Below are 9,949 nucleotides of genomic sequence, written 5' to 3'. Positions count from 1 at the left end.
AGAGAGAGCTGAGCTCCTAGAGTGTCCGAGAGAATAGAAACTATGTGGGACCCAGAGAACATCAAACCATCTTTCGGGAGCTTAGCGATGAGGAGGCAGAAATGTGGTGAATGACCAAAGGCCTGAGCGTGTCTGACTCTTCCCCGGCTTCCTCTTCTCCGGTCTCACCCTGAATGCTAGGAATCCTGCGGACTGTATTCACTGGCCCCAAGGAAGAGATTGTATAGGAGCAGAGCTCCAGGCTGAGAACAGCCCACTAAATCATAGGACTGGCCCACCTCTGGCGGGTGATGAAGAATGAGTGTGCTCAGGGAAGTTCATAATTATTGCAAGGCAACCTACAAATGTCCACGTGCATGTGTATGGCAGGACCCTGGGCTGCTGTGGAGAAAATCCTGATTGCTCATGATGTCACTGCAAGTGCATCAGCTCATGCCCTTCTCCGTTACCTACCACCACTGTCATCCTTGCCTGGGCCAGTCAAGCAGTCCTCCTGGAAGCCTAAGAGGGTAGTGCACGAGGAAACCCTGAAGAGAACAACCTCGGGGCCTTGGGTGTACTGTGATATAAGTCATGAATTCCAATTCAGACAGCCTGTTAATTCTTCTGTATGACCGATCAGGTAGCCTAAGAGATTCTAGGAGCAGAGAAGAAGGACCCATTAACAACACCACAGCTTATGTGATACGTGCTTGAATGAGGGGAGGGAGGAGACGCACTGCCCCACTACATCAAAGCTGTGGGTTTCCTATTGGCCCAAACTCACACCTGAGACTGGTCACAACTGGCAGGGTGGCAGGTCAGGGTTCATCCCTAGGCAGTCAGCTTTTCAGATGTCCCTTGCTTTCTCCAAGGACGTCTCCTTATCTGGCTTCTTAGCCCATCTGTGGATTGTCAGTGCATGTAGTAGACAGTGAGGCACAGATCTCAGGTCTCTAGGTTGCGTCTTTTCTGACAGCAAGGCCAGATCCAAGCTGTGACCATCCTGCTGAAACTACCAGAAGCTCTGATCAGCTGCAGCCGATCCACTGGCGGCTACAGTCCTTCATTGCAAGCCTGATCCACCAGCTGACAGGATGGGAGACTCGGAGGCTAGGATTGCACTGAAGACCAATGAGGGATGCTGCACACGATGGGGGAGAGATTTCACAGGCTTCCCAAGGAGCCAGAGGCTACTAGCTCAAATAACAAATCAGTGTTCCCTTAGGGAAAGTCTCAGAGGGGCTTTCTGATGCCGGGGGATGTACTTCAGTTGCTGGAATTCAGAAAGCCCAAGGTTTGAGCTCCAGAACCCCACAAAACTGAGCACGATGATACATTCCTCTATAACCCCAGCACTTGGGAGGTGAGGTGGAGGCAGGAGGATCAGATGTTCAATGTCATCCTCGGCTACACAGAAAGTTTAAAGCCAGCCTGGGCTACTCGAGACCCTGTCTGAAGACATAAAGAAAAATTTCATAGACTTGTTAATTCTCCCAACCCCTATACTGAAACCAAAGCCTCATGCATGCATGCTAGGCAAACCTGCTAACTACTGTCTAAACCCCCAATCCTGTTCTCTTTTCTTATGGCTTTTTGTTTTTGTTTTAATGTGAGTTGTTCTATCTGCATGTACACCTGCATACCAGAAGAAGGCATCGGATCCCATTACAAATGGTTGTAAGCCACCATGTGGTTGCTGGGAATTGAACTCAGGACCTTTGGAAAAAGCGCCCAGTGCTTCTAACTGCTGAGCCATCTTTCCAGCCTCCTATTCTCTCATTAAGAAAAATTAGGATGGGGGCTGGGGATTTAGCTCAGTGGTAGAGCGCTTACCTAGGAAGCGCAAGGCCCTGGGTTCGGTCCCCAGCTCCGAAAAAAAGAACCAAAAAAAAAGAAAAAAAAGAAAAATTAGGATGAGGTTAACTGCCCAAAGCTGTAGGGTCACCTTGGGAGCAAGTTTTGACAGTCACCAGTCTAATGCAAACCAGGCCAGCAGACAGGAAACAAATGACCTTGATTGCTTTTAGCAGATGAGAGCCCTGGGGGAGCTTCCCTTAGAGTCTAACAGAAAAAAAGAGAAAGGGGTATTTATTGGAAAATTCACCAAGGGCTGGAGAGATGGCTCAGTGATTAAGAGCACTGATTGCTCTTCCAGAGGTCAAGAGTTCAATTCCCAGCAACTACACACACACCGAAGTTAATACCAGAAAGACTTGTCACATGAAGAGGTGAATTCTTGAAAATGTACAGTTTGAGATCATGCTTCGCAGCTGCACTTTTTTGAAAGAAAACTTGGAAGACTGTCTTACTTTGTCACCTTAGCTGGACTGGAACGATGTAGACCAGGCTGGCCTTGAATTCACAGAGATTCACCTCCCTCTGCCTCCTGAGTACTGGAATTAAAGCTGTGTTCCGAGTGGCTTTTATTAATTATGTGGACAAGTGTGTCTGTGTGCATGAGTGCAGGTGTCCACAGAAGCCAGAGCTGTCACATCCCCTGGAGCTGGAGTTGCAAGCAGTTGTTAGCCACCTGCTGTGAACACTGGGAACTCTACAAGAGCAATCATTTCTGTGACTGTGGGGACTGATTCATCTCTTCAGTCCCAATGCATGTTAAAATCATAAAAGGGTGGGGCAAGAGGATTTCTGTAAGTCTTGTAAACTCAAGGCCAGCTTATACTATATGGAGAGTTCCAAGCTAGCCAGGAGTACATAGTGAGACCTTGTCTCAAAAAGGAAGAACAGGAAGTTGTGGTATATACCTGTGATCCTAGCACTCAGTCAGGAGGTTTGAGGTAGAAGAATCAAGAGTTCAAGGCCAGCCCAGGCTAAATACATACATACATACATACATACATACATACATACATACATACATACATAAATACATAAATAAGTAGGAGCCCATTGGTCAAAACAGTACATACTGCTCTGCAGAGGACTTGAGTTCAATTCTCATCACCCACAGCCATCAGCCCACAACCACCTGTAACTCTAGCTACAGGGAACCTCTGGCCTCCCCAAGCATGACACTCGAATGCACAGACCCCACACAAACATATCATTTAAAATAGGGCGGGAATGCCTCTAGCAGCGAATTTAGTATTATAATAGGATTGGAATGAGCCATGCTCACTCTAGATAGGTGTGGTAACTCCTGAGTTCAAGGCCAGCCTGGTAAGTACCGTCAAAACTTGCTCCAAACACAGCTAGTTAGCACTTTGTTCCTACCTCCCTACCAAGCTCAGACGGACCATTCTCCAGGATTCTACAACTTCAAAGCTATGTGGCGTTTAGAGCCACCCACCAGTCTTGTCTGAAATTGGACTCTGATGGTTGCACACCTCTGGCAGAAAGTTGAGAAGGCCTTTGATCTTATAGGATGGCACATATCAATGTTCCAAGGGCCTGAAAAATCAAGTCTACGGACTCCTCTGGGGACTGAATCTAGGAGGGAAGGTAGGCTGTTAACCTAGGCTCCTGGATAAAGGGGACACTATCCTGTCTTCTTCAACCCCAGGAAATGTACCTGGTACTGGAAAGAATAAAGATCATCCAAAGAGCCATTGTCCTTGTGTCCCCCACCCCTCTTTGGCTATAACACAGTAAGTGTCCATGATTCAGCAAAGAATGATACCCCGGATTCAAACAGTATGTAAACGCAGAGTGTTTTATTCTGCAGAAGTCTGGTATGCTGGGGTCTCCCACTACCAAGATAGAGACATCCAAGTGAGCTTGCAGGCAGGCCTGAATTAAAGGACATTAGGGAATTCTGGGGTAGATGACCTCTATGTTAATCTGTTGGTTCCATCTCGACGGACAAACCATTACAGTAGGGTGTGGGGGCTGGAAACTTGCTGGGGAGGTCTGGGAACTGTTATTGAGGAAGTCTGGAAACTGCTGCTGACCCATTGTCCTTGCCTCAGGACAGGTGGCATTCCATTACCTGGGTGTGAAGGCTGGAGCCTGGGGTTTTTTCTACTAGTAAATGACTTGCCTGGGCTTGCCCAGTTTTTAGGCCTAGTCTCCTTAACTGCCAATTTGAAGTCTGTTGTAGAATCAACCTAGCCTTCTCAAGACTGTTAAAACAGGGTTGGGGATTTAGCTCAGTGGTAGAACGCTTGTCTAGCAGACGCAAGGCCCTGGGTTCGGTCCCCAGCTCCGAAAAAAAGAAAAAGAAAAAAAAAAAAAAGACTGTTAAAACAATGGTCCCCAAGTAATCAGGATTTTCCCAGGAGTCTCATGTTGGAAAAAGGAAGGTCTTGCCCTGAAACAGATGTCACAGCTCATCATACCATCTTGTAGAAGGACAGTCAAATGGTGGGCCATACCTTGCTTAGCACTGCTTACTTGCTCCATTTCGGTTTAAACCCCTTTCAAGAACTCCTCAGCAGACTTGGGAGAATCGCTGGACCTCTTCCTATGGCCACATTAAGTAAATCTATCCCTGCTTTTCACTATTAACACTTTTTAGTTGGTGTACTGGGACCAGGTGGCCAAGACTAGTTAGGGTTGACCCTAATAACTACAGCACCAGTCTCTAAAGGCAATAGCTTCCTCTGCCTCCTAACGGGCCACACACTCATGGCTGGATTGGATTTAATAAATCCTTAGACCCGAGCCTGAAGCTGGATGAGGACATTACACAGTGGTGATAAGATCCAAAAATTGTAAACTATCTCAAAATGGCTGTAAAGTTACCCCTTCACAATCCCTGCATGAGCTTGACCCATAAATAAATGTGGACCGGAGAGATGGTTCGATGATTATGAGGACTGGCTGCTGTTTCAGCAGCCAGCTAGGTTGGATTTCCAGCACCCTACACGACCAGAGAACCCGACGCCCTCTCCTGGCCTCCCCAAGCGTTGCATGTAACTGGTGCACAGGCATAATTGCAGATAAAATTTGTTTATGGCAGATGCGCATGAATCGCTCTCCGTGACTCACTCCCTACGCCCCAAAGCATGATCCGTGAGGGCCTCAACATATAACCACCTACAGCCCAAACACCGAGATGGCGGCCACGCACAGGAAGTATCTTCCAGATCGCTTAAGATGGCCGCGATGGCGTGGGAGGGGCTGCGGGATGAGGGAGGCGGGGCGGGCGGGGCCGCGCAGAGCACTCTGGGTCGCGCTTAGGCTGCCGGGAAGGGGCGGAGCGCGGCCGCGCCGGCGCGTCGAGCCAGAAGCAGCCGCCGGGATGGTGAGCGGGCGCGGGGGGGAGGGGCGCGGGGCCGGGGGCGGCGGGGGCTCCGGGGCCACGCCGGGGGCCGCGGGCTAACGCTGACGCGGGCTCGCCGTCCTCAGGACGTGTTTCTCATGATCCGGCGCCACAAGACCACCATCTTTACGGACGCCAAGGAGTCGAGCACGGTGTTCGAACTGAAGCGCATCGTCGAGGGCATCCTCAAGCGGCCGCCAGAGGAGCAGCGGCTGTACAAGGTGCGAGGGGCGGGCGTGGCGGTTGCGCGCGTGGAGGCCAGGCAGGACGCTTAACAAGGGGGTCTGTTGATCGTACGGAAAGGCCAGCGGCATCGGATCCCCGGGCAGCCGCCCCGCCCTGCCAGGCCGACTTGCTCAACGGTTGGGGAAACCGAGGCCTCGATAATCTTACGCAGCCGAAGGCCGTGGCAGAGCCAGGGTGTTTATTCATTGCTAGCCACCCTCGGCCTGCCGGGAGCCCACCGGGATCCCAGTGTCAGAGGGTGGGGTGGAACTCGAGGAATGCAAGTGTTGTCTAGAAGATAGGTCAAGATCCCACCAGTGATTCACCCAACCAGTGTTTACCCTTGCCAGTCTTCTGATGTTCTAGAATCACCTCGCATTCAAGCTCACCTTTTTACTTTAGAAGCCAGCTCCAATTTTCAGTAAACCAGGCTGTGGAGTTGGAACCTCATGCCCCAAACCCGATCGATTCAAGTTTCCCAGAAGCATGATGTTAGTAAGCTAAGTATATTGAGCTAATTATCTGTAAACGGGAGCTAACCTTTTGCTCCAGATTAGAACCTGGATTCCTGTCTCCAAGGGGCTTTTCTCTCTCATACCCATTGGGCTTTTGCTTGAAAGACCCTACTGCTGTTCTAGGAACCACATAGTGTTCCTAGTGCTGCTTTCTATGCCTCTCTAGGTTATTAAAACTTCCAGCTGACCTATGTATGAGATGGGAATTCCAGCAATTCCCATTTTAAGGTTAAGGTTGATTTTAAAAAGAGAGATTTGCTAGGAGTCAGGGATGCAACTCTGTTGAGTGTTAACATAGCTTGCATGGAAGCCTAGGTTAGATCACCAGGTTGGAAAAACTGGGCAATAATCCTATTTGGGAGGTGGAAGTCAGAGGCTCAGAAGTTCGAGAAAATACTGTATGAGTTCTTTTCTCAAAGAAAATCAAGCCACCTTTTTAAATTAGATTTCCAAGCTCTAGAGAGCTTGGAAAACCCAATCCAGAGCCCTTGTGAGTTTTAATTTTGTGTGGTACCTACCCATATGTGGGTCCAGGTGCTTTGGAGGCCAAAGGGATCAGATCCACGGAAGTGGAACTGTGAACCAGTCTATATGGGTGCTAGAAAATGTCCTTGGGATTCTCTGCCTGAGCTTTTAACTGCTGTGCACCATCAGTGCAGCCACATTTGGAAATTCTTGGATATAGTCCTAGAATATGTGTTTTATATGTAGGGGTGACTCTCCTTAAGTTCCTGACCAATGGGCTCTTTGGGACACGTTCCTTTAGGACCTCTCCCCAAATCCTACTTCTCTCTTCAGGACGACCAGCTCCTTGATGATGGAAAAACTCTGGGCGAATGTGGCTTCACCAGTCAGACAGCAAGGCCACAGGCCCCAGCCACAGTGGGCCTGGCCTTTCGAGCAGGTAAGATGGCCAACCTGGATGGTAGCATCCAAAGAAGAGGAACTTTGGGAAGCCTTTATCTTCCTCTGAGCTTTCAAGAAATGCCTTTTCAGTCCACAAAGAGCATGAGGTATTTGTTTCCTTGTTAAAAAGCAAAGCCTGGGGATTAGACACATAACTCAGCAATTTAAGGGCTTCCCTTCCGGAGGAGTTGGGTTCCATTCTAGGTCAGAACTATAATTCTATGTCCAGGAGACTTGACTGAAGCCCACTTCAGTGTCCTCAAGCCCCAGGCATGTACACAGAGCAGACTTACATGCAGACAAAATGCCCACACATATAAATAATTTTAAAAAGTTGAAACAAGGGCTGGGGATTTAGCTCAGTGGTAGAGCGCTTACCTAGGAAGCGCAAGGCCCTGGGTTCGGTCCCCAGCTCCGAAAAAAAGAACCAAAAAAAAAATTGGAACAAACAGAAGGTATGGAGATTAAAAATAACTTACAGGTTTCCTGGTACCAGCCACATGTAACAGGATTTATTGAGTACTTGGCCTTGTCACACCTCATCGTTTTTTGTTTTTTTAGACAGATATATAAATCTAGATTGTGTTTTAGATTCAGAGTTTAGTCCTGGCTGGCTTGAAATTTGTTCTCCCTCCCAAGTGCTAGAATTAAAGGAGTTCACCACCGAACCCACTTAATCTTTTCTTAGTAGTACTGTGAGGCCATTGTCTTCACTTTGCAGACTTGGAAGCCAAGACAATAAAGTGCTATGCTATGGATGGCAGGCAGACTATAATGCACCTAGATGGCTGGAGCTAGATACAGCCAGGCTATATTTAGCAAATTATTTCTAACTCATCAGAGATCTGCCTGCCTCTGTCTCCAACTTCCTAGTGCTGATTAAAGATGTGTGCTACACACCCAGACAAATTGTACCAGATTTGTGAAGTGAGCTGGGGAAGTTAGATCACGTATACCAGTGGTGCATGCCTTTAATCCTGTGCTAAGGCCAGCCTGGTCTACGGAAGGAGTTCCAGGACAGCCGGGGCAGGTAGGGATTTAATAATTGTATCCTTTGCCTCTGAGAATTTAAGCAGGGGTGGTCCTGGGGCTTGGACTATGTATATGAGGAAGAAAATGTAGGAAAAATTAAGACTACTGGCTCTTGCAGGGGACCTGGGTGTTAGTTCCCAGTACTCACATGGCAGTTTACAACTGTCCATAATTTCAGCTCCAGAAAACCCAATGCCTTTGACCTTCATTGGCAAACATACATACATGAAAGTAAAGAACTCTGACCAGGGGCTAAGATGGGAAAGTATAGTTTAGTTATACTTAGTTTTTGTACTTAATCTCATCTCACCAAGCTACATCCATTTGTTTAGCCAATTTCTCTCTGCCCCACCCTGTCTGGAATTCCCTTCTCCATACACACCCCAAGTAGGGCCCTCCGCAAATATCCTTTTATCATAAGTCCCATAAGTATGAGAGTTATCTGCCCCTAGGTAACTAACTTCCTGTGAAGCAATGAGACTTAATAGGGCTGGTGAAGATTCACAGGCTGGACAGGCTCCCTTTTTATATGGGCTCTTGATGCTAAAAATACAGTTTGTCTGGTTCTTTTTTTTTTTCCCTTAAAGAATTTTATGGGGAAAACAAATGTAGTTTGTCTGCTTCTTAAGCTAAGATAAAGCTGTGGTGTCTCAAGTCATCCTTTTTCTCCAAGCAAAATCTAGGACCCTGGAAGCTAACATAATTTTATAGTTATGTCAAAGTTAAGGGCAGCGATTTGTATTTTCACAACTCCTGATACGGCATTAGATATGGACAGGACTCAGGACCAAAGTTTAGCACCCTTCTGGCAAATGGAATGTGTTATGATAGGATTTACAGAAGCACTTCTGGAAGCAGCTGACAGCATTAGGTTTCTGGACCTAATTGGGTTGCCTTCCCTTCCTCTCTGCCACTCAAATGTCCATGCTGAAGGATAAAGCAAGCTTATTAACACAGCATTTAACTATTAGGAAGGTTTGGCAAATGGCACTTAAGTAACAGGAATGAGGGAAATAATAAAGTTAAGAACAATCATTGTAGACTTCTAGTTTTGTAAGTGATAGAGGTCAGTTTTTGTTTTTTTGTTTTTTTTGTTTTTTGTTGTTTTTTTTTTTGGTCTCCCCAGAATTCCCAGAAGTTTCTCCATGAGACCTTGGCATTCCAACATCTCAGATTAAAGGTGTATACTACCACCACCACTTGGCTGATGATCAGTTTCTTAGCTTCTGCACCACTAGCATGTGTGGCCAGAATGGTTAATTGTGCATAGTGCTCTTAATAGAAAGCACCTGGGTCCGAGTGCACACATGGTACCTTGTCCATATCCTTGACTTCTTGGTCAAGCCCCTCTTCTTTCCTAGTTTTACCACTGACAGCCGGGAGTTTCCAGGTGGACACAAGCATAAAAGACAGGGATTGGGGTCATTTGTTTTGTGCTAACAGTGGGCACTGAGAAAAAGGAAGGCTAAAGGTGATAAAATATTACTTGCAGGCATGAAGCTTGAGGGTGTGATTCCCCAGTCCTGCATTAAAAAAAAACCTAGGTATGACATACGCACATAATCCTAGCTGTGGCTACATTAGCAAATTTGAGGCCAGTATGAGGTATATGACCTGGACTCAAAATAAGCAATTAACAACAATGGTAATACCCAGTATTTTGAAAGAGGCCAATGAATATGTATTCGTTCATAATGCCTGCTTGGTGCTTTCAGACTGTTTCAAAGAGGGAAGTCACTTCTTTTTGGTGGAAGGTGATATTCTTGGGTTCTATACACGTAATGGGGTCAGAGGCCTCTGAGGACAGATACAGTTAGGCAAAGCCTTGGATATTTCAAGTGAGGAAGGAAACTTCTCATTCAGAATCTTCTATAACTCTTTTCCCTTCCACAGATGACACCTTTGAAGCGCTGCGTATTGAACCCTTCTCCAGCCCTCCGGAGCTTCCAGATGTGATGAAGCCACAGGATTCTGGAGGCAGTGCCAATGAACAAGCTGTGCAGTGAGGGCCCCAGGCCTACCCCCTAGAAACCCATTCCCCCAATAAAAAAAAGATTTGGCTGTCTAC

At 47.2% G+C, this 9,949-nt stretch overlaps 1 protein-coding gene across 4 annotated transcripts; it reads left to right on the top strand.

Moving 5' to 3' along the window:
- Window positions 1–4,876: 4,876 nt before the first annotated feature.
- Window positions 4,877–9,948, top strand: Elob (elongin B). Of its 4 annotated transcripts, none has more exons than XM_063269958.1 (4): window positions 4,877–5,185; window positions 5,290–5,424; window positions 6,742–6,847; window positions 7,723–7,869. In XM_063269958.1, exons 1-4 carry the CDS (start codon window positions 4,997–4,999, stop codon window positions 7,773–7,775), a joined length of 483 nt encoding a protein of 160 aa, XP_063126028.1. In that variant the 5' UTR covers window positions 4,877–4,996; the 3' UTR covers window positions 7,776–7,869. The 4 variants fall into 4 exon arrangements, with proteins under 4 accessions (XP_063126028.1, XP_063126027.1, XP_063126026.1 ...); XM_063269957.1 differs by having other exon boundaries at window positions 6,742–6,956; window positions 7,723–7,747; NM_031129.3 differs by lacking the exon at window positions 7,723–7,869 and adding an exon at window positions 9,775–9,944 and having other exon boundaries at window positions 5,143–5,185.
- Window position 9,949: the final 1 nt, after the last annotated feature.

The sequence above is a fragment of the Rattus norvegicus genome, chromosome 10 (assembly GCF_036323735.1).
Source record: "Rattus norvegicus strain BN/NHsdMcwi chromosome 10, GRCr8, whole genome shotgun sequence".
Taxonomy (NCBI): Eukaryota; Metazoa; Chordata; class Mammalia; order Rodentia; family Muridae; genus Rattus; species Rattus norvegicus.
Note: the sequence above shows the minus strand (reverse complement) of the source record. Positions and strands in the feature narration are given on the sequence as shown.

Coding starts and splice junctions, on each gene's coding strand:
- Elob (XM_063269956.1), top strand. CDS start 4,997: ATGGCGGCCACGCACAGGAAGTATCTTCCAGATCGCTTAAGATGGCCG. Junction 5,186..5,289: donor CAGAAGCAGCCGCCGGGATG/GTGAGCGGGCGC, acceptor CGCCGTCCTCAG/GACGTGTTTCTCATGATCCG. Junction 5,425..6,741: donor AGGAGCAGCGGCTGTACAAG/GTGCGAGGGGCG, acceptor TTCTCTCTTCAG/GACGACCAGCTCCTTGATGA.